Source organism: Lepidothrix coronata, unplaced genomic scaffold, assembly GCF_001604755.1.
Source record: "Lepidothrix coronata isolate B3197 unplaced genomic scaffold, Lepidothrix_coronata-1.0 Scaffold94, whole genome shotgun sequence".
NCBI classification, from domain to species: domain Eukaryota; kingdom Metazoa; phylum Chordata; class Aves; order Passeriformes; family Pipridae; genus Lepidothrix; species Lepidothrix coronata.
Genome location: NW_016690274.1, coordinates 1844311 through 1857555, shown reverse-complemented (window position 1 = coordinate 1857555; position 13245 = coordinate 1844311). Strand labels below are relative to the sequence as shown.

At 35.2% G+C, this 13245-nt stretch overlaps 1 protein-coding gene across 9 annotated transcripts in view; it reads right to left on the bottom strand.

Moving 5' to 3' along the window:
• Positions 1-13245, bottom strand: part of SYNE1 (spectrin repeat containing nuclear envelope protein 1) — a 306473-nt gene that overhangs the window by 168588 nt on the left and 124640 nt on the right. For all 9 annotated transcript variants that reach the window (XR_001875992.1, XR_001875991.1, XR_001875994.1 and 6 more), the window contains 9 exons: positions 11830-11931; positions 9285-9488; positions 8141-8348; positions 7286-7398; positions 6399-6604; positions 5210-5365; positions 3781-4072; positions 2911-3083; positions 635-944 (listed from right to left, as the gene is read on the bottom strand). Coding sequence is in view for 1 of the 9 variants with exons in the window: in XM_017821972.1 (XP_017677461.1) it covers positions 635-944; positions 2911-3083; positions 3781-4072; positions 5210-5365; positions 6399-6604; positions 7286-7398; positions 8141-8348; positions 9285-9488; positions 11830-11931 (1764 nt within the window). In the remaining 8 variants the exon portion in view is untranslated. The remainder of the gene's footprint in view (positions 1-634; positions 945-2910; positions 3084-3780; positions 4073-5209; positions 5366-6398; positions 6605-7285; positions 7399-8140; positions 8349-9284; positions 9489-11829; positions 11932-13245) is intronic.

The following is a 13245-nucleotide window of genomic DNA, read 5'->3' as shown; positions in this document are numbered from 1 at the left end:
CCATGCATCTCTGTTCACATTGCTCACACCAAAATGTAGCACCAATAGAAAGGGAGAATGGAGGCAAATTGTTTCACTGTCCTCATCTGGTTGGCAGAAGGTCTCAGTTAGCTCATAGGTTTCTCCTTAGAAACCAAACAGAATATCTGTATAGCATGTGCAGTGCTTAGTGACTTGAAACACCACAAAATATGGGCATTTATCTTTTTGACAATAGGATTTCTCTTTCTGACAATATGTCAGGGAAGCATTTTATTCTGTCTCTCAGGAAGGCATTTCATTCTTCCCCTTCTAGGTAAAAAAAAGTGCTAGGAATGAATGAAAAAGAGTTAGAGGAACATAAATATTTAAGAATATCAGAAATACTGCTGTATTTATGAAACTAGGAATAAAATATATGGCCTTCACTTTTCAAAAATAACCATAGAAATTTAAATTCCCAATAAGTTTTTGCATTCCATTGAATTTTACTAAACTGTATCCAGTTTTTTACTAGACTTAACCATAATAGAGGCAAGATGATTCAAACACAGTCAATCCTTTAGTTACTAAAAAATTACAAAAATCAAATTTTTAGCTATATATACAAAGGTTTAAACATTTTATTTATTTGAAATGGAAATCTTTATCTTACCTTGGCCACAGTTGAGATGTCATTAAACTGTGTTTTTAGCTCTTCCTGAGCTGCATCTCCAAAAGAATCATCTCCCGTTTTTTCATATAGTTCCACAGCTTTGTCAATGAGTTGCTGTAAATCATCAGAGTGATCCTCTATCTCAGAAACAATAGCCTGGAAGTGGTCCAGCTGAGCAAACTTCTCCTTCAGACCAATCTGTGGTTCTAAAGGCTGTTCCACTTTGCGATCCAATTTCTCTAACCACTGTTCCAGCTGGTTCTTCCTTTCCAGATAGTCATTCCACTGGCTAATAACAGAATCTAGGCAGCTTACAGTAAAAGAAACATACAAAGTGCAGATGAGAGCTTCTGAACATTTTGAAAAAAAAGAGTATGCTTATACTTTGTTACACAGTCTGTAGCCATGCATAATATTTAGAATATGGTTTTTTCTGCATCTTGCTTTAGTTTTCTATATTAATTGACATCCTAGTTATTCTAGAATTCCTGTGGGTTTTGGGCTACTAGGTACAACCTAATGCAAGTGCTTCCCTATTTCAGGTTACATGAGTGATCTATCTGTCTCAGACTATTTAAAAGCACATTTCAGTGTCTGTACAGCAAAGTAAAATACTGAGCATTACTGGAGTAATAAAATATCCAGCAGCCTATGAAATTATTGTCAACTAGGAGATAATCAGCCAAGTTTTGAAAGAACAAATCAATTATCTATAGTACCATTTAAAATTTATAACAAATTCTCTTGTCATATATTGCTCCTCCTACTAGATCATGGTATTTCTCTGGGATCCATGCTGAGGAATGTAATTCTCATTCCACTGGACTCAGTGATAGTCAAGCGTGTGGTAAGGATTTCACTCAAAATGCAAAGATTAACTTAATCTAAACAGTATTTTATGACAAAAATTGGCTGAAATTTGAGTGACATATTGAAGACAGCCCATTATAATTTTCTACATGTGATTCGGTTACAATTTTGGAGTAACTAAGAAAGTGGCACCACTTTCAATTGCAAAAATCCAATTTATCCATACCATGGCTCCCCCCATTGATATTTAGGACCCAGATATCCTAGCACTCAGATTATCTAAAATACAGATTTGTGACCTTTCTGATTTTTTAGTTTTCATTAGAGAACTAAGGAAGCAGGATCATGCAGAAGCTCACCAAAAGTCATTTCTATCCGGTAATGCCTGGGATGATAGAATAGAGGGTGCTTGTAAAACCTACAAATGACAGCAACAAGGAAGCAGCTGCAACTAGTTTGGATGACAGGATTTAAATGTCAGATGTTCTTAAAAGAAATTTTAAAAAGATAGAATTTTATGGTGAAAATAATGCTTACTTAGGAAAGAGAAATCAGATAGATCTACAAATACAAAATTGGGTATAACTGCCTAGGTTTAGTACTGTGAAAAAGGATTTGAAGATAGAGGATAAAGTAAACAAAATTCAGCAAAATTATACTATTGAGAAGAAAGGAAAATCTCATTCTGGAGAGGATTAGGAAGAGTGTTACGTGAAGGGAATGGAAAGTACTGATACACTATGCAGAATTAGTAAGGTCTCAAATACAGTAAGAGGGCAGCCCACCTTCAGTTATTACATTTTAAGAAAAGTGTAGACAAACTAGTGATAGTCTTCAATCTAGTGAATAAGAAACAAAGATGAAAGAGGTCCAGAAAGTATTAGTACAGAGAAACATCACTCTATCTAGAACAGAGAAGATAGAGGCCTTCAGATATATAAAACAGTCTCATATAGACAGTAAGAAAAACTTCCCATTTCTACTGAGATTAAAACAAGACGAAATCAGCTTAATATGCAAGAAAGATTATTTGTAGTTGATATTAGGATTTTGTTTTTTAATTAAAAAAAGTAATGAAAAACAGAATTGAGAAACCTTCCTAGAGTTTTGTATGGAAGAGGTAGGCAAATATCAGTCACATGTTCTTCATCTTGCCCAAGTACAGGCTCAATAACTCAGAAAGCCCTTTCCAGATTTTTCTCTGTATGCATTTGTGTGATTTCTATTAATTTTTAAATTACTATCAAGTACCATCTCATAAGAAATTTGATTCATCTGATAGTGTCAACTCATCTTTTTTTTTTTTAAAAGGATGTATTTTTCCCAGGCAATTTTGATTCTCTCTGACAATGTAAATTTCCCTTCACGTACCAGTAATGAATGAACGTACTTCTACGCGCAGTGAGGTACCACTCTGTGAGCAAACATGGCAGCAAACCTGTGTTTTCCAAGTAGTCTTATCTTACCTTTGCCAGTTCACTGAGGTACTGATGATGTCATTCCATACATCTTTCAATGTCTCTAGCTCGGTTTGTATCACTTTTTGTCCTTCTTCATTGCTGCTTTTAAGTGCTTGTTCTCCTTTTCCAATGGCCATGTTCAGCTTAACTTCACCATCACCTTTGAGTAAGAGGATCTCCTGTGAGGCAAAATGAGTCAGAATATCAAATGTAACCTGATGAGAAATGAAAGCTGTTATTCTTTAAACAGTGGACACCATCTTCTCTGAACTCATTTATCCTTGATAATCATACCAGTATGAATTTCTAGGCACCTCTTTTTGTAAGTGCCTGTACCTTACCATGTGCAGGTGACCCAGTAGTTTTTCCCGCAGTTATACAGGTTTTTTACTGCATTGGTCATCCTAAAATATTGTTCACCTTGCAGCAGATAATGAAGAGGTCAAACACAGCACAATAAGACAGAATCATGCAGCTAGAAGAAATCTCAAGAAAGACCATGGCAGGATCTTCTACCTTGATGATCTTCCTAATACATGTTTATCTAACCTCTTCCTGAAGACCTCCTGTGATGGACACACCACAGACTCTCTTTGTCAATTATTCCAAGGCTTCTCCTCTATTAGAAAGCTTTTTGGGACCTGAATATACATTTTCATAGTCCGTTATTCCTTATGAAATGTACTACCTGGCACCTATCTCCATTAAACTTCATCCTGTTTTTCATACTTCCCATCCCAATTTATCAAGATCACCTTAAATTCTTCTTCTTCATAACTATAAAAGAATAAAATATAAAAATATACCTTTTCCACTGATATGGCTCATGCCTAATATTAATCTTGATGTGTAATCTCTAGTTTGATCCTTATTTACCTGAATTTGTGTCAGTCGTCTCTCCAGTGTGGCTTTGCTACCAAAAGTGCTCTGTGATGATGCCAGTTTATCTTGAACCTCTTTCACCCATGACCACATACTCTCTGATGCCTCCTCCAGAGTGAGATGTTCTTGGAGTGCAAGCTGACATGTTCGCAGCTTCTCCTTGACACTTTTGACCATGTTTTGATAATTGGTGAGATGCTGAGAAGCCAGACGCACTTCCCTCCCTGCACCATGGCCTTCTTCATTTAAAGTCTGTGCCATTTGGGACAACTGATCAAAAGATTCCCTGAAAAAAAATAATGAGAGTGGAAATCAGCTTCAGAAAGCATACATTATTATAGAAACTATCAGAAATTATTGGTTGCTGTTATAATCACCTACTTCACCAGTGACAGAGTTAATAATTAACAGAAAAAATAATCTAGGAAGGACTGAAAGCAGTGTGTATTGATTAATATCTTTTCTTCTGTGCAGTGCCATTTATGAAGATTTTGTAGCTCAGAATGATCATGCTGAAATCTTTGTGTTACGCATTTAAATTAAAAGCTAACTTAATTTTCTTTTCAGCTGTCAAACTTTCCGGTTTTATATGAACTGCTACCTTTTTGCACTTGCTAAAGCTTCTAAGAAGTTTATAGTCTTTGACAGGTAGGAAGGCATGATGGAAAGGTCAGGCCATTTTTCCAGGATTAGACACTGACTCTGGGGTTCAGTACAAGGGTTAGGAAAAGGGATTAAAACTGGTTTTATACAGCCTCAGCTCATCTCAATCTACTTGATCACCCTTCCTGATATCTGGTGATTACAGGGAATTTGCCTCAGACCAAAATGTCTTGCATCAGTATCAAGGGGATAGGGAGTGACGGGGTGTTTGTTTTTAGCATGCTGTGAGGCTTGAACAACTGACTACTATTTCTGTTCTATCTTCAGCAACCTGATAATAAAAAAAGCATTTGAAAAAACCACTGTGTACTCAAAACAGCAATTACTTCATCATCTATTGGCTAATTCTGAATTTTAGAAAGATTTCATAGGCAATGTGGATGCTGTTTGAGCTCTTTTATAAAGCCAGTTGTATGGAAAGGGGATTCTGCTAACCTGGTTGGATCTGAGTGTTGCAGGACAGAAGGAAAGAAAATTTTTAAATGGATATAATGATAAATGTAATTTTCACTATTGCTTGTAAAAGCAATATTTTCAAGATTTATTTTTTAAAATTATATGTTTCAGTTTCCATTTATTAATGAAGTATGATAAGCTTTTCTTAGTAAGAAATGTATCAACACCAAATATTGGAGTTCGTTGAAATTCCTTAAAACTGGAAGTATCTGGATTTACCCTCTATTCACAGACAGTTCAGTTTTACTATTGCTTTAGCAGAGGAAAAAGTGAGAGTATTTTAGAAAATGTACTTTCAATATACCTTGAATTCAGCAACTCTTCCAGGAATTTTTCCACTTTTTGCACCTCCTTTTTCTTCTCAGAAATAAGCTGCTTGCTCTCTCCTAATGCTTCTGTGCTTATTCTTTCTTCCATGTCATGCATCCACAGGCCAAGTTTCTTGTACTGATCTTCAAAGCTATGGAACAGATACATATTCCCTTAAAAATACTTCTCAGATGCAGTAAAATTAGTAAGAAGTTAATATCCACAAGACTGGGTATCCATTTCATAAGTTGAGAATAAGAGTTGTACATAAAACATAATTCTGCAGTGACTACTAATCTAAAAATATTCAGCAACTCTCTAAAAATGTTCAGCAAAATCATGGGAACTACAGGCAGAACAGAAGCCTCCAAGATTTAAAGTGACAGTGCTTTTACTTATTACCAGATTCAATAAAAGCAGACCAAAAGAAAGCTTTTTCCAAAATCTTATAATGATTCAGTCTAAGAATGAAAAATGGGTAAAAGTGGGCTTTTTGTCAGCACTGACACTTAGAACAGCTGAAGCATTGTGTTTTCAATTTCTCTAACAGAATCTGAGAACTGGAATCTGGAGTGCTTGAAACTCAGCAAAACAAGTTCTGGCTGTAAGTTTGAAAACATTTTCCTTTAATGAAGGCGCACAATCTCATCCTGCTGTTTCACCCATTACTGCTACACTGTTTTCAATTAGCAAGAGTTTTGAATCTAGCTAGATCTGAAAATATTTTAACTCCCATAATTCCAGCCCTAAGCAGTAATTTAAGAGTGTTTTCTTCTTAGCTCCTTAGTAATTATGTCCATCTGGAATGGGATAGAACAGGCACGTGCTGTATAAAAAGCAAACTATCTTCAAACTCCAATGCAGAAATTGAACACTTATCACACCTTTTCCTTCCAGGAAATGGCATTTAAATTACTGAAATCCCAACTGCTGATTTGGGGTTGCATAAGCTACAGAGAACTTCTGCATATATGACCCTGACCCTCCACTCTTTAACCAAATCGATACTCTTGAAGTAAGACCTCTTGCTTCATTTTCATCAGAGAACTTCAATTTCTCTTAAACATTTCCAAAGAAAAAAGCAAACAGGACTAGAGCAACTGGAAGTAATTTCATATATTGCCCCACAGTTCTGCAGCCAGACAATTTCATGCACTCCATTTGTGACTACTGGTATTACTTACTTTTCCAGGTGTGAGGCACAAGCTTCCAGGGCCTTCTTATCATTCAGACACTGGTTGAGGAATTCCTGGAAGTTCTGCTTAGACTTTGCTATTTGCTCCTGAATATGGCTCACAACTGGTTTGGGTAAACAATCATACAAATTTTCTCCTTCCTTGCAGGCAGCATCTAATTTGTTCTGTCCCTCACTAACAGAATCCAGCACACCCTGTATAATGAAAGAATTTAGTTTAAACATGCAAGATTTGATAACTAAAGATAAGCAATACTTCTATGAGAAGTGGTCCAATTTCCCCAACAAGATGAGAACCACGTCTAGCTATGGAAACAATTCTAAGCAGATAGTTCATATAAAATTTTAATAAGTGGTGCTACAATTCACAGTACTCAATTTTCCTATTTGATCCCAAGGTAGTCATGGTTTTCACTGGATAGTTTAATCATGTCCTGAAGACATTACACATTTCAAGAATTAGGGCTGTTTACAGTAGGTGTCTGCTATTTATGTTCTGTCTCACCGAAAGTATATACATATAAGCTTTGACATATCAGTGTTAATCTGAAGTGCTGATTAAGTAATAGTGTAAAGAAAAATTGAAAAAGGAAGAGAAAGAAGGTAAAAAAGGAAAAAATATTAAAAATCAGAAACAAGAATGGTTTAGTTACATATAGACCTTCCAGAAATTAAATTCTGATCCCTCAGAAGTGTGAACAGTTTTCACTGTATTCCTTCTACCGTACATATTGCTGCCTTGAACAACCCTTATATGAAATTTTTAAAAACAAAACCGATAAATATGTTAGTGTCTACAAATTATTTTAGAGATATAATTGGTTACCTATATTAAATTGCTAATTACTGTGGGTTTTTTTAATTTGTTCACTATACCTGCAAGTCGTGTAGCTTTGCCTCTATGGTTTTGCTGTCCCCAGACCTGTCAGATGATTCTTTCACTGCAGCCTTCACACCAGAAAACCATTCCTGGAATTCTTGCACAGAATCTTATTTAATAAAAAAGTATAGAGAAGAGAATATTTTTGTGAGACACAGCATTATTCACAATACTATATAGCTGTTTTAAGCAACTCTTTTATCCTTCAGGAACAGTGTGTAAAAGCTAACAAGATAAGTGTCATTGTCTTCAATAACTATGGGGAGTGAGATTAATTTCACACAAACGTAGATGTTTCCACTGTAAATATCCAAATTTGATATTGACTGCCCTTTGCAGTCAACAGGAAAAGATGAGCTTTTTCAGTTTATGATATGTCCCAATTTTATGCTAGATATAATCTAGATTAATATCTTAATAATATCTTAAAAAATAAGATTAAAAATTACTTATTTGTCTCCACTGACTATCCAATGAGCCCAGAAAATACTTCATATGGGTACTTTTACACTATAAACACCTCCATTTGGTTATATCTCTTTATGACAAATACACAAAGTGTGCTTATACAAAAGAAGTGAAGACTAAGAGCGAGGAAAGGCACCTTTTCATGCATATTACATGGTTACATTGTTACATGCCTACTACATTATATATGCAATGGTTAAAGTTCAATTCTGTTTATGTCAAATGCTTTGTTTCACAGCCATTATCAGATGAACATTTGGTAACAGGACTTTTTGAAAGACTCCATACAAAAAATAAAGTTGACATTGCAAGTGAAATCACTGGAGACTCTGGCAGACTCCAGAATAATTCATGGTTGTGGGCTAACAAGCCTGAAGACTCACAGAGAAAATGTTTTTCCAAGGACTCTTGCAGTCTGGCCTGTGTTCTGGAACAGAGCAGATTCACAGCTTCAAACTTCTTTATCAATAAAGTGACAGTGCCACCAAGAGTTTCCAGCTCTACAGAATGGTATTTACGACACAGGCTGTTGAGGTTCTCACGCATTGAGTCAATGCTGCTTTGCTGAAGCTGAAGGTCTTTTTGTGTTTCCTGAAAATAAAGTTATAACATAAGTACAATATTTGTAAAGAAACAAAAGAACCCTCTTTTTCTCAAGCATTCTTCTCCTCCCATATGTTCTTTCCTCCAAGTCCCAGACACAATGATGGATCACCTTTCCTGAATTTTCCAAGTGAGATGAATCCTTGAAATTAAGGAGCCACCATAGAAATGCAAAAAATGTTGTTTCTCATGATTTATTACTCTATTAGAAATAAATAAATTTCAAGGCATACTGAATAGCAATAGCTACTTTGAGCAAAGTCTGAAGGTACATGTGATATGCAATGACACTGGTATTTGGTGGGATTTCTGAATGATAGGGACTTTATATCTGACTTAAAAGGAACATTTGTCTGAAAATTAAATGTGAATTGGCTACTCTATCAACAATAACATGTTCTCACTCAGAAAAATCTCCGTATGATTTGTCATGTTATGATGTGCATAAATATGCAATCAAGACAGCCTAGGTTGCAGACAAAAAAATTGCTATATAAGAGGACTAAGGAGGACTTCTGATGTAGAGGTTTGTGTTAAAATTGAGTTTGATTTAGCATCTTTTACTATGATGAGTTGTAAGTTCATAACTTATATTGCAAGGGAGTCAATGGACTTGCAAATACCCTGGAGTAATAACTAAGAAGTTCAATGTAACAAAAACATTTCTTGTCACAACGAAGTCCATATTATTCATTACAATCTTCTAAAAGATTTGTATAAAGTTGATAAATCAGAACTTTTTTCATTGGTGGAACTACCTAAAAACTATCACTGTATTATTTGCTAACAATCTAGAAGCTGTGCAGGAGATATGTATTTTTTTACTAAATGAAAATTAAAGTATAATGCTTAACAAAAGTTCCGATCAAAAAACCCAAAGATCACTACATAAGAAAAAGCATATTAATTTTCTTCAGTACCAACCTTTATTTTATGTAGAACTTCAGGATCCAGTTTACGTGCACAGCTTAACAGCATCTCTTCCACTTGTGTTAACCAGTCTGTCATCTGACCAATCGACTTCTGTAACTCCATCTTCTGAGTACTGAAATCTTTCAGGGTCTCTTTTGCTGTCTGTGACATTTCTTTGGCATGTTCCAACTTCTGCCTCAAATCTGATTCTATAAACTAAAACCAAAATGTTAGGTATTAAAGCATTTAATAAAAAAACTTTTATTATGGTAAATGCTTATTGGCAAAATGGAAGGTAGGAAAGTGGCACACAATGATAATTTTTCTCTTTTTACAGCTGTAATTCGAGATACTTACATAAATAAAAAATGTCAACCATTTAGGATACAGTAATCCAAAGAAGGGATACTGACTATAAAAAGCCAGACTGCAAACTGTTGAAGTTATTATCCAATTCTGAAAAATTAAACAGTTGATCTTTTTCCTTTACTAATTTGCCATATATACAGACCATGATGTAAATTCAACTAGCTCTGTAGAAAAAAAAGATCAACTGATGAATTTTAAGAGCAGAGAGGTCTATAGTATCTCAGTGTAAGGCAGGTGAAAACTAAAGACAGTACAAAAATAAGTTAGACTATTGCCCATTAACCTTTTTAAAGACAGCAATATGTGAAATTATAGTTAGATGTTAGCTGTGCACATATCAGCCATAAAAAGATACTATACATAAATCAGAATCACAGAGTCATTAGGGGTGGAAGGGACCTCTGAAGATCATTTAATCCAACCCCCCTTGCCAAGGCAGGGTTACCTAGAGGAGGTGACACAGGGACTTCTCCATGTGGATTTTGAATGTCTCCAGAGAGGGAGACTCCACGACCTCCCTGGCCAGTCTGTTCCAGTGCTCTGCCATCCTCAGTGTAGAGAAATTCTTCCTTGTGTTGAGGTGGAACTTGTGCTTTAGTTTATGGCCATTGCTCCTCATCCTCTCACTGGGCAAGACTGAAAAGAGTCTAGCACTATCCTCTTGGTACCTGCCTTTGAGATACTTACATGAGATTCCCTTGTGGTCTTCTCTTCTCTAGACTAAACAGGCCCAACTCCCACAGTTTCTCCTCATAAGTGAGATGCTCTAGACCCCAAATCATCTTTGTGACTATCCACTGGATGTGGATCTCCAGTAGCTCTTTGTCTTTCATGTACTGAGGAGCCAAGAACTAGACACACAACGCCAGATGTGGCCTCACTAGGGCTGAGTAGAGGGGGAGGATCCCGTCCCTCAACCTGCTGGCCACACTCTTCACAACAAAGGGATACCCTTGGCTCTCCTGGACACAAAGGCACACTGCCAGCTCATAGTCAACCTGTCATTCACCAAGACTCCCAAGAGTCCTAAATGAGCACTTACTGAACATTCTATTAAAGAATTGTTATGTTCTTAGCATATGAGCTGATCATACTGTAGTTTACTTATTCAGTGCTTAATGTAGGTAAGTAATTTGGGTATTTATGTTTTCTATGGATATTTATTTTATTCATTTATGTTTTTTAGGCTTTATTTTCAAATTCGCATTTATATATCAGCGAAAATTATTTTATTGTAGGTATGATCTACTTTTTTTAATTTATCATATTTAGTAGTTGGAAATAGGTGTGTGTTCATTAACATGAGTATTCTGCAAAATAATTTGCTCTCAGTTACACTCTCTAAGTGGACAGATATTTATTATGAAACATATGATTAAACCTGAACTTCTCATGTAAAGTAAACAATTTGGGAGACAATAAACACTTCCATATTACTTGCACATCTTTATACTATAGAGTTCTTGACTATATATAATTGGTAATTTAGGCTTATGTGTGTGGTCACAGCAAAATGTGGACAAGGCTCCAGTGTTATATTACATTCCACTAATATCTGATATGTCCAAGATATTTCCCTGCCTACTGAAATTGCAGAAGTCAGCTTATCTTTTAAAATTTCTGACATTAAAAGTTTATAATTTAAAATACCCATTTCTGTTGGAAATCAAACATACTTTGGTTTTATGACTTCCCTAGAACATAAAAAGTAAGTACCTAGCCAAAAGTTCAAAAGCTCATCTTCGTGTTTGTTATTTTTACCCCCCTCTTGTAAGAGCTAGTTCAGGGCACTAATTCCAGTCCACTAAAAAATGCCTTTGAGTTAACAAAGCAAATGAACATATTTTACTGCATTTTAATTTTTTCAAGCAGGCAAACTGTGTATGTACTCACATATGATGTGGCTTAATGTTGTGTAGTGTAGAGATTATAATCTGTGTGTTTTATTTCAATTTGTTAAAAAATACTTCGACAACTCTAATGTTCAATACTTTACGGCATATTTTTTATACAAAAAGCCCAAAGTTACCTAAAGAAATATGAACAAAGAATAGTTATGCTACAAATAAATAATGCTGGATCTGTCACCTTGAAAGAAAAAGGCAGTGCAGGAGAAAAAGAAATTTCAGGAGGAATGTCATCTCAGTTATTTGAGCACAATGTTTGATTACCAATATCTTTATTTTACCTGGAGATCTGCAGGAGGCTCTTCACTATGGGTCAGTTCTTTGAGTTCTGAAATTTTGGAAATAAGTTGCTCCAACTTCAGTTCTTTATCCTTGACTTCAGACTGTAAAAGAGATGTGGTCAAACTTTCATACCAAAATACAAGAAGCTTTCAGAAGGATGCTCCATCAGTTTCAAAAATGAAAGAAAATGTAAATGAAGTTTAGCAATAAGGGGAAAAACACTGTTGTTCAATTAGTTTTCTGCTCTAAAAATCTCCCATCTCTTTTTCTTTACTCGACTCAGTTCAAAGAAATTTTCCCCTCCTTTAAAAGAACCACACACATTATTAGCATTTAAAATGCCCTAACAGATTTAATTTGTTATGACTGGCAAAATAAAGATAGGAATGTCATTGTTTATTTGATTGAAAAAATCTTCTGGGGTTGTTAGATTCCACTTAATGGCATGCAGAGTATACTACTCATGGTCTCTGATTTTTATTACAAGTGAGCTCTTGGAAAAAAATTAGACACAGAAATAAATTTTAATATCAAAAGAAAATTTAAAAATGCACTGAAATATCTGGACCATGTATTTACTGTATTTGTAGATCCAAGTTATAAAGAAATATTCTACTTATTAAAAACATAATAGCAAAGCAAAGAGAATACCATAATTTGTAGTTCTGAAGTATCAGGCAAGCAATTGGTGTGTCTAGCCTATTACCCAAATTTGCTTTTCTAAAAAATTCAAGCAGATCACTCCAATTAAAAGATTGGACAGTGGATTTCAGGACTAAATTGCTGCATTTAACATCTGCCCTGAATGGCAGAAGTTCATGTGACCTCAAAAGGACACTCAGGGGGTATTTTATGTTAGGGAGGATATAATATTAGGTGACTAATCAAGAAAGTGGACAGTGAATTTGGCCATATAAAAAGTACACTGATTGTTTCTATCCATGCTCATCTATTTCTGGTTGCTGAAAGGGCAGGACCTTTCTGTTACTGAACTGCCTTTCCTCTTGCCTTTGCAAAACAAAGTGCAAAGAAAGTATTATGGATCATGCATTCTGTGACTGCAAATGTACACACAGTGCTCACACCTTCTGCTATTCTGGCCCTCCTGCAAATCATGTACACCTGTTGTTTGGGTACTGTCTGCTTTTACTCCCAATCAGTTTTAACAGCGATGAATTTAGGTGGTCTGATTGCTACATAATTATAAAGGCATTAGATAAAGCTTGTCCTGAGGAAAATACTAATTTATTAACATTTTATATTATATCATACTAATTGAATGTGTTCACTGTGCATCTTCTTAAGGACATCATTTATTTCAAATGAAGTAGAATATGGCTTATTCTATGATTGATTTGATTTACATTTTAAGCCAATAGAGTCAGAATGCATCCTGAACACTGGCTAGATTTCTA